Genomic DNA, 21679 nt, shown 5'->3' with positions numbered 1-21679 from the left:
TTTCTTAGCACCCACAAGTTTGCCGCTGATGTGTCCTAAACTGACGCACGCGTAACAGGGCTGGGTCGGCTTTCAGTGGCTCGCTGGGCCAGGGGCGGAGATTGCAGGAGCTCGCGCGAAGGGAGCAGGCGCGGCTGCTCTGCCATGGCCGAAAACCTGTGCCGAGCCCGGGCCCGGGTGTACCCCCCGTCTGTGCTGTTCCTGCACCCGGACCTGGGCGTGGGCGGTGCCGAACGGCTCGTGCTGGACGCGGCGCTGGCGCTGCAGGATTGCGGATGTGATGTGAAGATATGGACCGCGCACTACAACCCGAACCACTGCTTCTTGGAGACCCGCGAGCTCTCGGTGCACTGCGCCGGGGACTGGCTGCCCCGCAGCCTGGGCTGGGGCGGCCGCGGCGCCGCCATCTGCGCCTACGTGCGCATGGTCTTTCTGGCGCTCTACGTGCTGTTTCTCTCCGGCGAGGAATTCGACGTGGTGGTGTGCGACCAGGTGAGGCGGCCACCGAGGCTTGGCCGAGGGAGGGGCATGTTCTAGGTTCTTTGGAACTGTCCAGCAGGAGTCCCCAGGGAGAGAACGGTCTCCAGTTTTCCTATGGATCCTTTAAAGTGGCAGATCGCAGAAACGCCCCCCCCCCATCCCCTTTCGTTGAAGGTCCTTGCGATAGGGCTCATGTGCCTGCATTTTAAATGCTTCGTCCTGGGACTAAGGTAGTTGGGCCCAGGGGTTCGTTCCAAGGAACGCTGGCATTGAAAATCACCTGCTGTCACTCCGTTTGTTCTCCGTTATTCTTACCGTTTCTGCTTCCAGGTCCCATCCATCCCACCCTCTCCAGTCTTCCTAATCCCTCCACTCCAGTACTTAGCAGTGACATGGATTAAAGTTAAGCTAAACATATCATGTCCCCATTAAAACGTCAGCATTGTCCCCATTGGTCTCGGAGAAAAGTCCCGGTTTATTGTGGTCTCACAATAAAAGTCCCTGCTTAGTGGTCTCAGGCTGCCCTCCCAGGTGCTGGGTTTACAATGTAAGCCACCTTGCTGGATTGAAGTCGGAGTTTTTGGTAAATAGCACTCAATCCAGTCTGCCCTGTAGCTATACTAGACTTGTTTCGAGGGTGCTTTTTACAACTCAGGGTTTGGGGACTGGCGGGAGATGGGTGGGTGTATTTTGTGTCTATACAGGCGTCTGAGCTTGGGTGTGAAAACGATCAATGTCAGGTATCTGTCTCAGTCAGTTGCCGCCTGAACATTTAATCAGAATCTCTCATTTGAACCTGAAACTCAAAGATTTGGCTAGACTTTCGGGCAAGTATGCACTGCCATACCCTGGGTTTATATGGGCAGTTGGAATCAAACTTAGATCCCCACTTACCGCCTAGAGCCAACTCCTCGGCCCCACATTTTTTTTTAATTGAGAAGTAACATTTACTTAGGAATAAAAGTTCAAATAAGAAGTATAATGTAGAAGTCCCCTGTGCCCCTCCTTGAGGAGGGAACCACTGTCAAGTTTCTTTGCATCCTTCCAGAACCGATGTGTGGCTGCTTGTAGCATATATGTCTGTCTCTAGCTACATCTTACTTGTACATAATTGTAATTCAATTTACCTGCTATTGGACACTTTGCTTTTTGTTCTGCAAAAAATTGAGACATCCATCCTTATTGGTATTCAAGATCCACATCAGTCTCTTAAGTGGCTGGAAAGTCCCCTTTATTTAAATATACCATAAATGTTTCCATCTTCCCTAAAGGACACTAACATTACCACCAGTTTTTGTTTTGTTTTGTGTGTGTGTGTGTGTGTGACTAGATGTGGCATTCTCATACTGCACTAGATGTGATATCCTCATACTAATCTCACTTCTTACACATGTCCTCTGAGGAAACTCCTGGGGGTGGTGGGGGGAGTTGTGGGTTGTAGTAAATGTAAATATTATTGTAAATGTCAGTAGCAGTTTCCAAATTTGCCTTTCAAAGGTGTCACTTTATTCTCCCACAGTCTGTACTAGACTACCCCATGCTCTTATCCACACTTTATTCTCCCACAGTCTGTACTGTAGACTACCCCATGCTCTTATCCACACTTTATTCTCCCACAGTCTGTACTGTAGACTACCCCATGCTCTTATCCACACTTTATTCTCCCACAGTCTGTACTGTAGACTACCCCATGCTCTTATCCACACTTTATTCTCCCACAGTCTGTACTGTAGACTACCCCATGCTCTTATCCACACTTTATTCTCCCACAGTCTGTACTGTAGACTACCCCATGCTCTTATCCACACTTTATTCTCCCACAGTCTGTACTATAGACTACCCCATGCTCTTATCCACACTTTATTCTCCCACAGTCTGTACTGTAGACTACCCCATGCTCTTATCCACACTTTATTCTCCCACAGTCTGTACTGTAGACTACCCCATGCTCTTATCCACACTTTATTCTCCCACAGTCTGTACTGTAGACTACCCCATGCTCTTATCCACACTTTATTCTCCCACAGTCTGTACTGTAGACTACCCCATGCTCTTATCCACACTTTATTCTCCCACAGTCTGTACTGTAGACTACCCCATGCTCTTATCCACACTTTATTCTCCCACAGTCTGTACTGTAGACTACCCCATGCTCTTATCCACACTTTATTCTCCCACAGTCTGTACTGTAGACTACCCCATGCTCTTATCCACACTTTATTCTCCCACAGTCTGTACTGTAGACTACCCCATGCTCTTATCCACACTTTATTCTCCCACAGTCTGTACTGTAGACTACCCCATGCTCTTATCCACACTTTATTCTCCCACAGTCTGTACTGTAGACTACCCCATGCTCTTATCCACACTTTATTCTCCCACAGTCTGTACTGTAGACTACCCCATGCTCTTATCCACACTTTATTCTCCCACAGTCTGTACTGTAGACTACCCCATGCTCTTATCCACACTTTATTCTCCCACAGTCTGTACTGTAGACTACCCCATGCTCTTATCCACACTTTATTCTCCCACAGTCTGTACTGTAGACTACCCCATGCTCTTATCCACACTTTATTCTCCCACAGTCTGTACTGTAGACTACCCCATGCTCTTATCCACACTTTAGTCTCCCACAGTCTGTACTATAGACTACCCCATGCTCTTATCCACACTTTATTCTCCCACAGTCTGTACTATAGACTACCCCATGTTCTTATCCACACTTTAGTCTCCCACAGTCTGTACTGTAGACTACCCCATGCTCTTATCCACACTTTATTCTCCCACAGTCTGTACTATAGACTACCCCATGCTCTTATCCACACTTTATTCTCCCACAGTCTGTACTGTAGACTACCCCATGCTCTTATCCACACTTTATTCTCCCACAGTCTGTACTGTAGACTACCCCATGCTCTTATCCACACTTTAGTCTCCCACAGTCTGTACTATGGACTACCCCATGCTCTTATCCACACTTTATTCTCCCACAGTCTGTACTGTAGACTACCCCATGCTCTTATCCACACTTTATTCTCCCACAGTCTGTACTGTAGACTACCCCATGCTCTTATCCACAGTGGATGCTGCCAACCATTGTTCTCTAACCAGACCTACAGGTGGAGATAGCCACAGTTACTCTGGGGTTTCTTTACTTATGATCCTGAGTTGCACTGAAGCACCCTGAGGAAACTGTATCTTCATGGTTAATATAGACATTTCCCCAGCTCCTGTGAATCCGTAATACCAGGCAGCTGGGCTGTAACCAGGAAAAGACTGTGGCCATGATAGTTGATGGGGCCAGTCACTCACCTACTGTTGTTGGTTTTACCCTGGTTAGGTGTCCGCCTGTATCCCAGTGTTCAAACTGGCCAGACGGCGGAAGAAGGTCCTGTTTTACTGTCACTTCCCAGATCTGCTGCTTTCCAAGAGAAATTCAACTCTGAAGCGGTTCTACAGGGCCCCCATTGACTGGATCGAGGAATACACCACAGGCATGGCAGACCGCATCTTGGTCAACAGCCAGTACACAGCTTCTGTCTTTAAGGAAACCTTCAAGAGCCTGTCTCACATAAATCCTGATATCCTGTACCCGTCTCTGAACATCGGCAGCTATGACTTGGCTGTTCCTGAGAAGATAGATGACCTGGTTCCCAAGGGGAAACAGTTCCTGTTCCTCTCTATCAACCGATTTGAAAGGAAGAAAAATCTGCCTTTGGCTCTGAGCGCCCTAGTCCAGCTTCGTGGACGGTTGACATCTCAAGACTGGGAGAGGGTTCATCTGTTCATGGGTGGAGGTTATGACGATAGAATCCTGGAGAACGTGGAACACTATAGGGAGTTGAAGAAAATAGTCCAGCAGTCAGACCTTGAGCGCCATGTGACCTTCCTGCCCTCCTTCTCAGACAGACAGAAGATCTCACTCCTCCACGGTTGCTTGTGTGTGCTTTACACCCCCAGCAATGAGCACTTTGGCATCGTCCCTCTGGAGGCCATGTACATGCAGTGCCCAGTCATCGCCGTTAATTCAGGTGGGCCCTTGGAGACTGTCGTCCACAAGGTCACAGGGTTTCTGTGTGAGCCTGACCCAGTGCACTTCTCAGAAGCAATGGAGAAGTTCATCCACAAACCATCCTTAAAAGTTATGATGGGCCTGGCTGGAAAAGCCAGGGTGGCAGAGAAGTTTTCTGCTGACGTATTTGCGGAGCAGCTCTACCAGTATGTCACCAGACTTGTGTAGTCAGGGGAGCCTCTGTGGTGTAGGGTCTGTATGCTACATGCACTGCAGTCCTTCTCATGGGTTGTAGAAGCGCCTCTGAAACTGAAAACAGGAGCTAGAATCTAGTGCTAGTGAGATCATTTTTTTTTCTTAAGTAGACTTGAGTCTTGAATGTGAGCCACCTGCCCACCACGCCTACCTGTTGTTTTCTGAAACTATCCTTAATGCTGTAATCATTCCAAATCTCATCAATGTTGTTGAAAGAATGCTAGCAATTTGCTGCTAGCAGACTATTTTAATTCTATTTTTCTGGATTATTGTTCCTTTATATATAAAGGTTTAATCATCCAGTGCCTTAGTTGGCTTTAATAGTTGAGGTCTTACCATTGTCACAGCCAATTGATTTGACTTCAGAGTGTAATGGGAATGGGGCTATTTCGGTTCCCACACTCAGTTCACTTAGAAGAGTGTTCTCTATTAGCTGCTAGGAAGTTTTTGTTTGAATTTTGCCTGGATACATAACGAGAGCACTCAGTATTATTTATTGGGTTTTTTTTTTGGGGGGGGGTTGTTTTGTTTTGTTTTGTACTGCATCTGGACAATAAAAGATGTTTGACCTGGGAAGAGAATAAAAATTAGGTCTGGGCCTCCATGCTGTGATTTCATCTTAGTAAGTAACTAAACCCGAAATCAGAAAACTAGGGTAAACTGGACAGTTGACACGAAGAAGGAATAGCATCACACATGTGTTGGCTTACTGTGTCAGACATTACCCATGTTTGGCCTTATTTCTTTGAGCCTATGGCAAGACAGTGTGTCATGGCAGGAACTCATGGTAGAGGAAGCAACCAGGAAGCAAAGATAGGGCCTGATATCACCTTCTAGAGAATGCCCTCGATTGCCTAATTTCCTTCCACTAGCCCTACCTACTAAGACTTCTCTCACCTCTCAGTAGCAACATGGGCTAGGAAGCCTTTGGGGGACGTATTAGTCAGGGTTCTCTAGAGTAACAGCACTTACAGAATGAATTTCTCTCTGTATATATAGAAAGGGAATTTATTAGAATGATTTACAGACTGCAGTCCCGCTAATCCAAGGATGACCTGTCAGTGAACGGAAAGCCAAGAATTCAGTAGTTTCTCGGGCCATGAGGCTGGATGTCTCCGTTGGTCTTCGGTATACACTTGAATCCCAAAGAAATAGGCTCCAATGCCAATGAAGAAATGGACCTACTAGCAAGGCAAGGACAAGCAGGCAAAGAGCAAAAGCTTCCTTCTTCCAAGCCCTTATGTAGGCTTCCAGCAGAAGGCGTGGCCCAGGCTAGAGGAGTGTCTTCCTGCCTCAAGAAGGAAGATCTGCCTACTTCAAATTAAGCAAAAATCCTTCACAGGTGTGCCCTCTGTTTTTGGATTTTAGTTAATTCCAGATACAAGTTGACAACCAAGAAAGACCATCAGAGGGGACATTCAGCATCTAAACTGTACCAAGCATCATATTTCAGACGTCATAATGTCAATGAGTGTCATTTGGTGTTTGTGTCATATATTCTCTCCCGAGTTTAGCATGCCAGTGTTCCCTGTCTTTAAATGCCTTTGTGTGAAGCTTGCTTGACCTACTTGCCTCTCAACTTCCATATCCCTGTGACACTGCCCAGTCGTGATGGTTCATTGTTTACCTGTTGCTTGTAAGTACAAATATTAAAGCAGTTTTCAATTTGCCTTTAATGTTAAACTTACCTGTAAGAATATAATAAATACCAATAGTCAAGTGGTCCATTTTATGGTTGAGAGCAACAGAGCCGAACAGCCTGCCTAACCTAGAGAAAAATATATCTCTGCACACCCCTCAACTTCATCTGTGAAGGGAGGTAATTGTCCTGCTGTCTTCTCTGGAAGGGTGGTTGTGGTTGTGGACACGGTGGCTGCAGCCACTGCCTTTTGTGGAGGTTGAAAGGACAGGAGGTTTCATGTGGGCTCAGGCCACACTGTGAGACCACTTTGTTGGGGTTCCTTAGAGATTCAGTTTTAGTTTAAATCTGTATCTCAGGAGTATTTTTTTACCAAGTGGCACAGTACCAAAAAGGAGCTTCACCAAAGAAGGCAGTCACACCTGATTCGGTGGAATTTGATTTCCTTGGTGGTGTGAAAGTACCAGTAAAGCGGGTCTTCTCCATTTTGTGGTTTAGTTCATGTGTGTTTTTGAATTACAGCCTTTTAGATAAACCTGGTGGCTCTGACCGTTTGATTCAAGACTGGTGGAACTGGTCACATAGTCTGTGAATTGGTCACATAATGTGTGAATTGGTCACATGATCTGTGACAGCTACTCACTCCAAGCACAAAATCTATTGCTTCTTTGAGTGTTTATCCTTCTAAAATGAACTCTTGAGTTCCTGGGACTCGTCTTTCTTGTCCTGAGCCCCCATGGGTAACAAGACTTCACAGGCCTGGAAAGATGGCACAGTCCTGCCTGGGCTCTGGGCTTCTGGATAAACAGCAGAGAGTGGAGCTTTGCCTTCATGGTACTCAGAACTTGCAAAATTGCATCAATAGGGAAATAGCATGGAGCACTGTACTAATTTGTGGCCTCATCAATAGTAACTCTACCATGAGGAAGTCATCCCTTCTCAGCATGCTCTCAGGGATGACTCATTTAACCCTTGTATGAAGTCCAGGGTTCCTTTGCAGATCAGTGTGGGTAAACCACTCGCTTCAACAAAGCCTGGAAAGGTGGGCAGAGCCTGAAAATTCTGGTGCCCAAGCCCCACCCTACCCACTTCATCACCAAGCCCCAAGCTTATCTGCCTCTCACCTCCCTCCACAGCACTGCTACTGTGCTTGCTCAGGCCCTTGGGCTCAGAATGGCTTCACTTTTTCTTTACCACTTGATGCTTGGTGGTCTGAGGTTGGTGTAATTCTCCCATCATCTCCACAAAGCCCAGACCAGGGAAAGCCATGACCAAGTGGGCACAGTTGAAAAGTGGGCAAGCCAGGATTCAGTCCATCTTGCCTCAAGACCTCACACTGGCCAGGATTCCTCAAGTTTGCTCCTCTTGAGATGCAGATATCACATGTCCCTTATACATGCACACCCAATGGGGGTGAGGGAGAGCTTGTACACAGAATGTACCAACTTGCTCAATAACAAGCTGCATTATTGCTGTTCTTCCTGCCTGGTGATGTTCCCATGGCCCCTGAAGCTTTCCAGATGGCCTAAAAGTTCATAGATCTCACCCTGGGTTGTCCTGTGTGTCCTTCACGGCCGTCCTTCCAAGGCAGTTAGGAGGCACCTTCAGAGGTGGGAAGTCGGATACACAGCTGGGGAGCAGTGGCACAGTAAGCAAGCCTGGGTTTCGGGACAGCCCAGGACAAAGTTTCTCAGTTGTGTAAATACCTCTCCTACAGTGCTTCATCACCTCCTAACGTGCTGCAGGTGCCTGCTTGACTCTGCCTGTTCCTCATCAAACACCATTGCCTCCCTTACCTAGTCAGCCCTCTTATCCTGAGTCCCAGCTGCCGACAGCAGGTCTTCACACCTGTCACTAACTGCTCCAAGACCTCCTTTCTGTGCATTTCCAGCTCCCAGAACCTGACAGACACCTACTTTGCTTTTATGCTGCTGGGTAACAAGGCCAGAGGGAGCAAAGGACCTGTCTGAAGCCACTTAGAAGGACAGACAGCTGCAGCCCTCCTTTGTCTTCTCTGTGGACCCCTCTCCCAACATCGGCTCTATACCTGCACTCACTTAACCTCTTGCCACTCTGAACTCCTTCATTCCTAACCCCAACCCAACCCTTCAGCTCTCTGCGTCAAGGAGCGCCACCATCTAGACACCAACCCCTGCACATTTGGTAGGTGGAGGGTAAGGAGCCTCCCTGATAACACGTGACTTGTCAAGCTGTCTGATTACACATTCAATATAGGATGGGAAGAGCAGAGGGAGGCGTTTGTCAAGCCAAATGGAGCCAAAGATGCTAGAGCCAGCAGCTCCCCGGGGATCCACAAGACTGGGGTCAGGGAGGGAAGAGGGTATACAGTGAGGGGGACCAGCCAGGTATTTCTGTTCGCTTTATAGCTTTGTTGGTTGTTTTGCTTATTTAGTCTTGGTGGAAAAGCTAAGAGCCCTGATTTATTTCACAGTGTACACATGTACTGGAAACATGCTGTCCTATAAACATATGATTACCGTGGGATAACTAAAAACTTTTTAAGCTAGGTATAATGGCACATACCTTGAGTGCCAGCACTTCAAGGCTGAGAGAGAGAGAATGAGAGAGAAAATGGGCCCAAGAGATGAGTGTGGGTAAAAGTGCTTTCCACCAAGCTTGACATCCTGAGTTCTATCCCTGAGATCCCCATGGTAGAAAGAGAAGTGACTCTCACAAATTGTCCTCTGACTTCCACACCCATAAACATAAATGTTAAAAAAAGAACAAGAATTAAAATTGAAACCGTTTTTACCTGGACTTAGTGGTGTATGGCTTTACTCCCAGCACTTGGGAGAAACAATGCCAGGTGGATTGCTGAGTTCCAGGCTAGCCTGGTCTACATAGCAAGTTCCAGGTCACCCAGTGGAATACAGTGAGATCCTTACTAAAATATTTTTTAAAGGATTTTTTCCATTAAAAGGTGGGGGCTTTTTAAAAAGAAACTAAAACCAATCATGTTTATTTGCTTTTACAGCATAGTACCAGACATTAATGTGTCCAACTAATACCCTGAAATGTACATTTACTCTTCATAATCTTATTGTTATATTTTGAGATTGCTTCAACTTTTTGCTACTGTAAGCAGCTCAGTGAAATGACAGACTCAAATTCTAAAAGCAAATATTTAAAATTTTGAACAGCAAAGTTAGAAGGCAAAATCTGAAAAAAAATATATATACATAAAAAGATTACAACATCTGCCAGGCATCACACATACTTGCAAGAATGCAGTTCTCAAAAAACAAAAATTGGCCGGGTGATGGTGGCGCACGCCTTTAATCCCAGCACTTGGGAGGCAGAGCCAGGCAGATCTCTGTGAGTTCAAGGCCAGTCTAGTATACAGAGCAAGATCCAGGACAGCACTAAAACTACACAGAGAAACCCTGTCTTGAAGAAAAAAAAGAAAGAAAGAAACCAAAACAAACAAACAAACAAAAAATAGTTACCACATTAACCAGCTCACATCTAGCCAAATTGTAGGTTTCCTTTGCATTCTGAATCCAGAAATCTGAGGACATTTCAGTTCAATAGAGTAAAACAGTGTTATGTGTGAGGTCCTGGGAGCCAGCCACCCTGTGGAATGTTGAACAGTGTGATCTTAATGCTTATAAGTGGCTGGAATCTCAGCTCTAAGCCAAAGAGGGGGTTTCAGGAAGCTACTGGGATAGATCATACAGTCCAGTGAAAATTAGGCATATGCAGATGTGGTTGTTTAAATGAAAATGGCCCCATAGGGAGTGGCACTATTAGGAGGTGTGGCCTTATTAGAGTAGGTGTGGCCTTTGAGGTTTCACATGCTCAAACCAGCCCCAGTGTCACTCTGTCTTTCTGGTGCCTGCAGATCTGGATGCAGAACTCTTGGCTTCTTCTCCAGCACCATGTCTGCCTGCCTGACGCCATGCTTCCTGCCATAATGATAATGGACTAAACCTCTGAAATGTAAGCCCAATTAAAGGCTTTCCTTTATAAGAGTTTTGGTGGTCATGGTGTCACTTCAAGCAATAAAATCCTAAGTAGACAGCAGGAATGTAGCTAAGCTTGAGATTCTAAGTGGTCCAGGAATTTAATATCACAGGAGCACACTTTCTGTATTGTCTCATAGCCTTTCATGGTAGATAACCTTCATGACAGGGAACATGGTCCCTAACAGCAGACAACCATACTGGTTCACCAGAAGGGAGGCAGCCCTCTCTCGGAAAAGATGTCAGTGAAGGACTTCTGGGCCACTCTTGGTTCAGGGAACTACCTTTGCTTCAGCAAAGAAAACCCAAAGGCAAATGAGATATCCTCCAGGCTCAGCTCACCTAACCTGGAGTCCATCGGCTAGGACCAGGACCCAAGGCCACCTAAAAGCACAACTCGTCCATCTAGGAGCAGAGCAAGGGGGTAAATGGGAGGGCAAGCAAGCCGTCCCCAGGAGAGCTGCACAGACAGGGCAGGTGATCTCTCCCGTTCTCAGTGCTACAACCCTTAAAGACACCCCAAAGGGGCCCTGACAGCCATCCAGCACTTCCCACTTACACTGTACCCATTGTTCCTGCAACCAGTCTTAACAACAGGTACTTAAGACCTATCATGTGCAGGAGACTGGAGAAAAAGATATTAACAGCTTCACACTCTTGGACTTCTATAATTCTACATCATTGAAAGTTTTATTCGTAGACCACACTTTGCTCACATTTGAAATCATACTTTACCCATATCTGGATTTTTGTAAGTTTTTATACATTTATTTTGTGTGGAGGATTGCATGCACACATGCCATGGCACACATGTGGAAGTCAGAGGACAACTTGAGAGAATCGGTTCTCTCCTTCCACCGTGTGGATTCCGGGTCTTGAAGTTGGGATGTCAAGGCTGACTGATGCACCCCTCCAGCCCCACACCTTAGTTTTGGTATTTATTTTCATTTGTTTTCTTTTTATTGAAAATAAATTCTTTTCTCATACACTATATTCTGATTAGTTTCCCCTCCCTCTTCTCCTCCCAGGTCCTCTCCACATCCCCTCTCCTCCAGATTTGTTCCCTCTCTGTCTCATTAATAAAGAACAGGCATCTAAGAGATAACAACCAAACATGATAAAATAAAATATAATAAGATGAAGTAAAAACCACTGCATCAAGGCTGGATAAGGCAACCCAACAGAAGGAAAAGATCCCCAAGAGCAGGCACAAGAATCAGAGACCCACTCAAGAGTCCCATAAAAATATTAAGCCGAAAGCTGTAATATGTACACAGAGGACCTGGTTCACATCCATGTAGGCCCTGTGCTTGCTGTATCAGTCTATCAGTCTCTGTGAGCTCATGTGAGCTTTGCATAGTTGATTCAGAGGGCTTTGTCCTCCTGGTGTCCTCCATCCCTTCTGGCTCTTAACACCCTTTCTGCCTCCTCTTCTGTGGGGATCCCTGACCTTTGAGGGGAGAGATTTGATAGAGACATCCCATTTAGAGCTGAGTGGTCTAAGCTCTCTCTCTCTCTCTCTCTCTCTCTCTCTCTCTCTCTCTCTCTCTCTCTCCATGTAATGTCTGGCTGTGGGTCTCTGCATCTGTTCCCATCTGGTACAGGAAGAAAATTATCTAATGATAACTGAATAAGGCATTGATCTATGAGTATGAAAGAATATCATTAGGAGTCATTTTATTTGTACTTTTGTTTTATACCAGTAGTGTTTGGTTTTGCCCTGTCTCTGAGATATCTAGTCTCTGGTTCTTGGTCACCCAAGCAGTAGTGGGTGTGGATTCCATCTTGTGGAGTGGGCCTTAAGTCAAATCACACAATGGTTGGCTACTCCCACAAGTTCTGTTACCATTGCTCTAACATATCTTGCTGGGAGGACAGATTTTAGGTCAAAGGTTTTATGGCTTGATAGGTGTTTACATTTCTCCTTTGGTAGCCTGTAGAGTACTGTCCTGCACCAAAGACACTAGAATGTAGGAGTGAAGGCTCCATGTAGGCACCAGCTCAACTTCTCCATATTCAATGAGTTGTATGGATGTTGTCATCAGCAATGGGATCCCACTGTACATTTGCAGAGAGCAACCTTTTGTCTTAGCAACAGCCTGGATTGTTTGAGGATTTCCATAGGATTCCTTGGCCAAAATTCAATTTGAGTGCAACCCAGTCCCACTACTTTTGGTGACAAAAAATGGACAGCTGGGACTCTGTATCCCCATTATTAGAGCTCACTAGGAATGCCTTCATATATTTTAGGAAGTTTCCATTTCACTATTTTCCAGTGTGTATCATCCCTCAACTGTCTCTCAATTCCAACTGTCTCTCCCTGCGTTCCATCCATCAACCCTATCTCCCCTCTCTTTCACCACATGATCCTCCTGTTTCCATCCCCATCTGTCCCAAGTCCACCCTTAAAATGGATTGTATTTCCCCCTCTCAGGGATATCCATGTGTCCACTGAAGGGACACTAGCCCACTCGTACATGTGTCTCTGGCATGTGTCTCCCCCATTCCCTCTGTCTTGCTAAAAACTATTAGATTACGTTACTAAAGCTATCCACCAAGGTCTGTTCCCTTATTTGGCCACTTCCTCCTCCTGAGGCTGACTACCAAAGTCCAGCAATGAGAAGCCCCCTTTGGTTCACCTAATTAACATGCCCAAGTAAAATGAAACACCTCATCCTAATATGGGGTTTCCCCTTTACCTTTATAAACCATTTGCCAATGTGTCACATCTGTCTCCTCTCTACCTAGAGGTGGTCCTTTGTCCTGGGACAAATACCCATTCCCCCTTTCCCTTGTCTCCTTCCCCTTCTGCCTTTTGTCTCCTATCTCCTTTTACTACTACATCCTAGCCCATTCTAACACAGACCTCCCCTTCTTCTCTTAAAAATTCTACCTGCAAGGTCATTTGCTGCTTCATCCACCCTCTAGTCCCTTCCTCTATACCTAACCTCTCTGGGTCTACAGACTATAGGTTGATTATCAGCCATTAAATGGCTAATATCCACATATAAGTGAATACATACCATATTTACATTTCTGGGTCTGGGTTACCTCACTCGGAATGATTTTTACCATCCATTTGCCTGAAAAACAAAACAAAACAAAACAGGATGTTATTGTTTTTAACAGCCAAGTAATACTCCATTGTGTCCTACATTTTCTTTATCCATTTTTTCAGTTGAGGGACATCTAGGTTATTTCCAGTTTCTGACTATTATGAGTAGAATAGCAATGAACATGGTTGAGCAAGTGCTTTGGGTATATGCCCAAGAGTAGTATAGCTAGATCTTGAGGTAGATCTATTCCCAACTTTCTGAGGAACTGCTATTGATTTCCATAGTGACTGTACAAGTCTGCACTCCCACCAGCAATGGAGGAGTGTTCCCCTTATTTTCACATCCTCTCCAGCATGAGCTGTCACTTGTTATTGATCTTAGCCATTCTGACAGATGTAATACAGAATCTCAAAGTAGTTTTGATTTGCATTCCTCTGATGGCTAAGGATGTTGAATATTTCTTTAAGTGTTTCTCAGTCATTTGAGTTTCCTCCATTGAGAATTCTCTGTTTAGGTCTGTACCCCATTTTTAAATTGTGTTATTTGATCTTTCAATATCTAGTTTCTTGAGTTGTTTATATATTTTGAATATTAGACCTCTATCTGATGTAGCATTGGTAAACTCTTTTCCCATTCTGTAGGCAACTGCTTTGTCTGATTGATAGTGTTCTTTGCCTTATAGAAGCTTCTCAATTTCATGAGGTCCTATTTATTCATTGTAGATCTTAGTGCCTGTACTAACTATATTCTGTTCAGAAAGATGTCTCCTGTGCCAATGAGTTCAAGGCTATTCCCCACTTCCTCTTCTATGGGGTTCAGTATATCTGGTTTTATGATGAGGTCTTTGATCGATATGGACTCGAGTTTTGTACAGGGTGATAAGTATGTTTCCATTTGCATTCTTCTACATTCAGGCATCCAGCTTGACCTTCTGCTGCCTAGGGGACCAGCTTCCAGCAGCGCAGAGTTCGAAGGGAATCCACAAAGTTGGTGCATTACAACTTTTTTATCAAGGAGGTAAAGGAAAAGACACCCAAGCACTCTCTTGATGGTTTTCTTCTTTATTCTTCTTCTGTATTCTTCTCCTTTATTTTTCCTGGTGATTTCCTTTTCTCACTCTTGATTTAGATTTTCCTTCTAACACTATCTTAATCCTTCTTAATTATCTGTCTTTATTTTTCCTCTACAGCTTATGTACCCCAACAAAATCTTTCAGGCAATATATAAATTAAAATGGGGTTCCATTCTGATTTTAAGTGAATGATTATAATGACTATAGGTAAAAACATGTTTTTCATCTCCCTTACATGATTAAAAGAAAGTCATCACAAGAACTCATATACATGTGCATCTAAGTAACTTATTACGGATTAACAGAGTATGAGCAAGCAAGATATTTTTTCTCAGCCATTTCTTTTGCTGATAGGCTGCATATTGTGGTTACAAAGAAAGAATCAATCACTTTATTATCTTGAATGGTAATCTTATAAGGAATCGCAAACTCAAACTTTTTTACATGAAAACAATCAGTCCGCTCTACTTTAAATCCTTACTGTGCAAAAATAAATAAATAAATAAATAAATAAATAAATAAATAAATAAATCCTTACTGTGCATACCCACTCATCAATAACATTTTTTATCAGGAGATTGAGGGCAGAAATGGGTATAAGGAATTAATCATCACCTTTGGTCATCAACCAATCCTAGCAAGAAAGGAGGCACATCAGCCAATGGTAATTGGCCTGCTTTGTTCTTGTTCCCTGATCCTAGAGTCCCTCGCTCAACCATGTGCCTTTTTAAAACTTTAGATTGTCTTCTTGGGTTTTTCATCTCAAAGCTATTTAGCAAAAACATCTTAGTCTAACTTTAAGTTATTTTCAAAGCTATGATGCACTCCAAAATCTATGAATACATTTCCCAACATTAAGATTAGAAGAATTTAAACTATCTGGATTACTGTGACTCAATTGTTGTTCTTAATCATTAACATAAGCTATAGACTATTCGGCTTCTCAATAGAAACTCATGTGTTCTAGTTGTGTGACACTTTCTTGTTTTATTCTTTTATCCTCTGCAGTCTCTGCTTTATCAGAAGCAGGGGCAACATTTTATCCTACCTTTACCTGTATTAATTTTTCCACTAAACTAACCTCTATCATAATTCTTTATTATATTTATTAAAACCCTCAATCATCAAAATCCTATTTAAACTAACAATATTATTGTATAAAACCTTTGCTTCAGTTAAACAGCACAGCTTAGGAGGAAATCATCTTCATAATAATCCACAGGTCAAAAATGCCCAATAGACTGGGATATTTCCATGAGACAAACACACTGCATTACAGGCAGTGGGGTTCTCCCCATACCTATTCACACCACGCCAGATACCAGAGAAAGATGGAAGTGGCAAACATGTAAAAGCAGAGCAGAAGCAAAAGACATTCTGGAATCTGTAGTCTCAGGGCTTTGTCTATCTGAGAGTCACCTGTCAGGGATTTGCCTCCTGGTGGGCTGACACCTTGATTCAGTTGCCACCTGCTGCTCTGACATGACATGACCACCGGCATCAACCAGCACTGTTTGTTTAAGATGTTTTCTTTTTTCCAGTATATTTCCGGCTTCTTTATGGATTTATGTCTGGGTCTTTGACTCAGTTCCATTGATCAATGTGTTTGTTTTAATGCCAATACCATGTGGTTTTTATTACTATAGCTCTATAGTACAATTTGAAATCAGGAATAGCAAGACCTCCAGCAGTTCTTTTATTGTTCAGAATTGTTTTAGCTATCCTGGGTCTTTTACTTTTCCATATGAAGTTGAGAATTGTCTTTTCAAGGTCTGTGAAAAATTATGTTGGAATTTTTTATGGGGATTGCATTGAATCTGTAGATTGCTTTTGGTAGGATGGTCATTTTTATATGTTAACCGCACCAATCCATGAGCATGGGAGACCTTTCTGTCTTCTGATATCTTCTTCAATTTCTTTCTTCAAAGACTTGAAGTTTTTTTTATCATACAAGTCTTCTACTTGCTTGGTTAGAGTTACCCCAAGATGTTTTATATTACTTGAGGCTGTTGTGTCCCTGATTTTTTTCTCATTCTGTTTTGTCATTTATATGTATAGAAGGGCTACTGATTTTTGTGAGTTAGTTTTGTATCCAGCTACTTTGCTGAAAATGTTTATCAGCTGCAGGAACTTCCCAGTGCAATTTTTAGGATCACTATGTAAACTATCATATCATCTGCAAATAAAGATACTTTGACTTCTTCCTTTCCAATTTGTAGCCCCTGATCTTCCTCGGTTGTCTTATTGTTCAGTTAAGACTTCAAGTACAATACTGAATAGATATGGAAAAAGTGGACAATCTTGTCGTGTTCCTGGTTGTTTGTTTGTTTGTTTGTTTGTTTGTTTTGTGTGTGTGTGTGTGTGTGTGTGTGTGTGTGTGTGTGTGTGTGTGTGGAATTGCTTTGAATTTCTCTCCATTTAAGTTGGTATTGGCTATGGGCTTGCTATAAATTTCCTTTATTATGTTAGTTATATCCCTTGTATCCCAATTTCTCCAGGACTTTTAAATGAAGGGCCATTGGATTTGTCAAAGGCCTTTTCTGCCTCTAATGAGATGATCATGTGGTTTTTTTCTTTCAGTTTGTTTATATGGTGGATTACATTGACTGCATCTCTGGGACAAAGCCTACTTGATCATGGTGGATGGTCTTTTTGATTTGTTCTTGGATTCAGTTTGCTAGTATTTTATTTTTGCATATTCATAAGGGAAACTGGTCTATAATTCTCTTTTTTTCTTAAATCTTTATGTGATTTGGGTATCAGGATAACTGTGGATTCATAAAATGAATTTGGCAGCATCCCTTCTGTTTCTATTTTGTGGAATAATTTGAGGAGGATTGGCATTAACTCTTTGAAAGTCTGGTAGAATTCTGCACTAAAATGATCTGGCCCAAACTGGTCAGTGGTGGCGCATGCCTTTAATCCCAGTACTTGAGAGGCAGAGGCAGGCAGATTTTGAACTCAGTCTGGTCTACAGAGCTGATTCCAGACAGTCAAGGCTACAGAGAGAAACTCTGTCTTCACTGCCCCCCACTCCAAAAAAAATTGGTCTTGTTTTTGTTTTGTTTTGTTGTTGTTGTTTTGATTGGGAGACTTTTAATGACTTCTATTTCACAAGGGCTTGTGGGTGTATTTAAATTACTCGTCTGATCTTGGTTTAACTTTGATATGTGGTACCTATCAAGAAAATTACCCATTTCTTTTAGATTTTCCAATATGGTGGAGTACAGGTTTTTAAAGTATGTGCTTATGATTCTTTGGGTTTCTTCGGGATCTGGTGTTATGTCCCCCTTTTCATTTCTGATTTTGTTATTTTGGATATTCTCCCTCTGCCTTTTAGTTAGTTTGGATAAGGGTTTGTCTATCTTGTTGATTTTTCTCAAAGAAGCAACTCTTTGTTTCATTGATTCTTTGTATTGTTCTCTTTGTTTCTATTTTATTTATTTCAATCCTGAGTTTGATTATTTCTTGCCATCTACCCTCTTGGGTGTAGTTACTTCTTTTTGTTCCAGAGCCTTCAGGTGTGCTGTTAAGTCACTAGTGTGCAATTGCTCTAGTTTTTTGTTTTGTTTTGTTTTTGGTTTTTGTTTATGTAGGCACTTAGTACTATGAACTTTTCTCGTAGCACTGCTTTATTGTGAGCTAGGATTCTTCTCCTTCTATTCCTATTATTCTTAGGTTTGGTCTTTTCATAGTGTCCAGAATTTCCCATAACTTTGAGTATGTTGTGAATTTATCTTTCTTTGAAAGTCTTTCATTTCTCTCTTTACTTTTTCCTTGACCCAGTGGTAATTTGGTTGAGAGTTGCTCAGTTCCCATGAGTTTGTAGGCATTCTGTTATTCCTGTTGTTATATCCAGCTTTGATCCATGGCAGTCTGATAAGATGCAGGGAGATATTTCCATTTTATTGTATCTGTTGAGATTTGCTTTGTGTCTGAGTATGTGGTCAATTTTGGAGAAGGTTCCATGAGGTGCTGAGAAGAAATTATATACTTTTTTTTTTTTTTAATGTTTGGGTGAAATGTTCTGTAACTATCTGTTAGGTCCATTTGGTTTATTATGTCTGTTAGCTCCAACATTTCTCTGTTTAGTTTTTGTCTGGGTGACCTGCCCATTGGTGAGAGTGGGGTACTGAAGTCTCCCATATCAGTGTGTGTGGGTCAATATGGGATTTAAGCTGTAGTCATGTTTCTTTCACAAACATGGGTGCTGTTGTGTTTGTTGCATAGATGTTAAGAATTGAAATGTCATCTTGGTGGATTATTTTCTTTGATGAGTATGTAGTGTCCTTCCCCATTTCTTTTAATTAACTTTTTGAAGTCTGTTTTGTTATGTATTAAAATGGCTACACCAGTGTGTTTCTTGGATACATCAGAAGGATAAATCCTGTTTTCACATCCCTTCATAGTGGTCTGAAGGGGTTAGCCTGTGTTTGTTTTTGTTTTTGTTTTTTGTTTTTTTTAAATTTGGGAACGAAGTCCATTGATATTGAGAGATATCAATGAACAGTGATTGTTGATTCCTGTTAGTTTGTTGTTGTTGTTGTTTGTGGTGGTGGTGGTGGTGGTGGTGGTGATTGTGTGTGTGTGTGTGTGTGTGTTTGTGTGTTTCCCTTCTTTTGATTTTGTTGGTCTGAGATTATTTATTCTGTGTTTTCATGGATGTAGTTAACCTCCTTAGGTTGAAGTTTTCCTTCTAGCACCTTCTGTGGGAATGGATTTATAGATAGATTTTGTTTAAATATGGCTTTATTGTGGAATATCTCATTTTTTCATCCATAATAATTGAAAGTTTTGCTAGATATAGTAGTTTGGTCTGGCATCTGTGATCTCTTAGAGTCTGCAGTACATCTGTCCAGGCCTTTCTGTCATTTAGTCTCCATTGAGAAGTCGGGTGTAATTCTAATAGGTATTCCTTTATATGTTACTTGGTCTTTTCTCTTGCAGCTTTTAATGTTCTTTGTTCTGTATGTTTAGTATTTTTATTATTATGTGCCAAGGGGACTTTCTTTTCTGGTCCAGCCTATTTGGTGTTCTCTAAGATTTCTTTAGGTTAGGAAAATTTTCCTATGATTTTGTTGAAAATATTTTCTGGGCCTTTGAGCTGGATTTCTTCTCCTTCTTCTAGTCCTATTATTCTTTGTTGTTTTTTGGTTTTTGGTTTTTCGAGACAGGGTTTCTCTGTGTAGCTTTGCGCCTTTCCTGGGACTCACTTGGTAGCCCAGGCTGGCCTCGAACTCACAGATATCCGCCTGGCTCTGCCTCTCGAGTGCTGGGATTAAAGGCGTGCGCCGCCACCACCGCCCAGCTTAGTCCTACTATTCTTAGGTTTGGTCTTTTCATAGTGTTCCAAATTTCCTGGATGTTTTGTGTCAGGTGCCTTTTTTAGATTTAACATTTTCTTTGACTGATAAAACCATTTCTTCTATTGTATCTTCAACACCCGAGATCCTCTCTTCCATCTCTTGTATTCTGTTGGTGAAGCTTGCCTCTGTAGTTCCTGTTTGAATTCCTAAATTTTTCATTTCCAGACTTCCCTCGGTTTGTGTGTTCTGTAGGATTCTATGTCCATTTTCAGGTTGAACCGTTTCATTGTTTCCTTCCACTGTTGGTTTGTGTTCTCTGGGGTTTCTTCCAGGGCTTTCTTCATTTCCTCTTTAAGGACCTCTATCATCTTCAGACAACCGGTGTTAGGGTCTTTTTCTTGTGTTTCAGCTGTGTTGGAATATCCAGGCCCTGCTGGTAGGCTAGCTGGGCTCTAGTGGAGACACACTGCCCTGGCTGTTACTGATTGTATATTTATGCTGGCATCTAGTCACCTGGGATTGGGGTGACTGTAAGTCTCAGTGCTGATTTCTGCATTTGTCTTTGTTGGGTGGGTTTTTTTTTTTTTTTCCTTTGTTTCTGTTTTCTCTCTGGATTTTCAGAGAGTGTGATGACTGTGTTTTGCCTGGTAGGAAATTTTCTTTGGACCTGAAAATTATGGCCACCGGGGGTTCCAGGTACAGTATGTCTCTGGATATTGGGAGCTGACACTTAGGAATGGGGATAGCTATTGGTCTGAAGGTGTTCACAGGAGGGAAGAGAGCCAAGTGTTCAGCCAGGGTCTGCTTGTTTTGTCTCCTTAGAATAGGAGGAAACAGCGAAGAGAGGTCACCTCATAGAGTCTGCTATAGCACTGGGGATAAGGGTGGGGTTGGTCCAGAGGAACAAAGGGAGAGGAGAAGATCTACGGACAGGTTACCGGCTTCCCTGGCAGGAGCGGTCTGTGGATTAGTAGGGAGTGCTTGCTGGAGTGGGGAGCTGGGATAAAGCAACCAATGGGGGAAGGGGGAAGGCTGGAGCAGATGTTCTGTTGCAGAGCTGAAGTTGAGACTTGGGAACTGGGTTTGGAGGGGAGGAGAGAGTGGTGGATATCTTCAGTTAGCTCACCTGTGTCCCTCACGTGCTCTGTGTTCCCAGTGCTCACCTACTGGTGTTGGAGGCTGGGATACTGGGATGAGTTGGGGAAGGAAGGTTGGAGGAGAAGGTCTTTGTGATCCCTTGGTGATTGGGGTCAGAGAGCAAAGGGAGACTTCAGCAGGTTTCCTGCTACAGAGCTGGGGATGAGAGAGAGGGATTGGATCTCAGGAGCCTAGGAGAGGTGTGGATCTGCCTTTAGACTACTGGTTGCCCTGGCAGGAGCAGCTCTTAGGTTAGCAGGGGGTACCTGCTGGGGTTAGGGGCTGGGACAAACTGGGGAGGGGGGTGATTAGGAGGTTAAGGGGGGGGTGGCCTGTGGAATCCACAGGAGATGTGGGCAGGGAGAAGGAGGGCTGGAGCTAGTGTTCTGCTGCAGAGTTGGGGATGAAACTGGGGAACTGAATCTGGGGCGACAGAGGGGACCTTAGTTTGTTTTTGTTTATTTGTCTGATAAGCAGAGAAGTGTTGGGTTTAGCAGTCACTTGGTTTTAGGCTTTCAGTTTTGGAGGTTTGGTTGGTTTGGGTTTGGGTTTGCCTTTAGTCATGTTGCCTCGGATGTTTTGTTAAGGACTGCTGCGGTTTCTCTGACTGTAACTAAACAGATGCATATGAGCCTCTCTGTTTTCCTTTCCTTTTTCTTTTGAAAGACAGTTGCTTGCCTTTCCTCATTTTTTGTCTCTGTTGACGAATGAAGTTATCTCATTATTTAATAGAAAC

The 21679-nt window shown here is 43.3% G+C and overlaps 1 protein-coding gene across 2 annotated transcripts; it reads left to right on the top strand.

Annotated features, from left to right (window-relative positions):
• Positions 1–66: 66 nt before the first annotated feature.
• Positions 67–6477, top strand: Alg2 (ALG2 alpha-1,3/1,6-mannosyltransferase). 2 transcript variants are annotated; one of them, XM_059254322.1, is made up of 2 exons: positions 67–492; positions 3824–6477. In XM_059254322.1, the coding sequence occupies exons 1-2, from the start codon at positions 145–147 to the stop codon at positions 4721–4723; spliced, it is 1248 nt and encodes a 415-aa protein (XP_059110305.1). In that variant the 5' UTR covers positions 67–144; the 3' UTR covers positions 4724–6477. The 2 variants fall into 2 exon arrangements, with proteins under 2 accessions (XP_059110305.1, XP_059110306.1); XM_059254323.1 differs by having other exon boundaries at positions 291–492; positions 3897–6477.
• The last annotated feature ends 15202 nt before the right edge of the window (positions 6478–21679 follow it).

This window comes from Peromyscus eremicus, chromosome 2 (assembly GCF_949786415.1).
Source record: "Peromyscus eremicus chromosome 2, PerEre_H2_v1, whole genome shotgun sequence".
Lineage (NCBI taxonomy): Eukaryota > Metazoa > Chordata > Mammalia > Rodentia > Cricetidae > Peromyscus > Peromyscus eremicus.
The sequence above is the reverse complement of the archived record's forward strand: the minus strand, read 5'-3'. Positions and strand labels throughout refer to the sequence as shown.

Bases quoted from the DNA above. Each gene is read 5' to 3' on its own strand.
- Alg2 (XM_059254322.1), top strand. From the start codon at position 145: ATGGCCGAAAACCTGTGCCGAGCCCGGGCCCGGGTGTACCCCCCGTCT. The intron at 493-3,823 runs GTGAGGCGGCCA...TACCCTGGTTAG, and splicing joins ACGTGGTGGTGTGCGACCAG to GTGTCCGCCTGTATCCCAGT.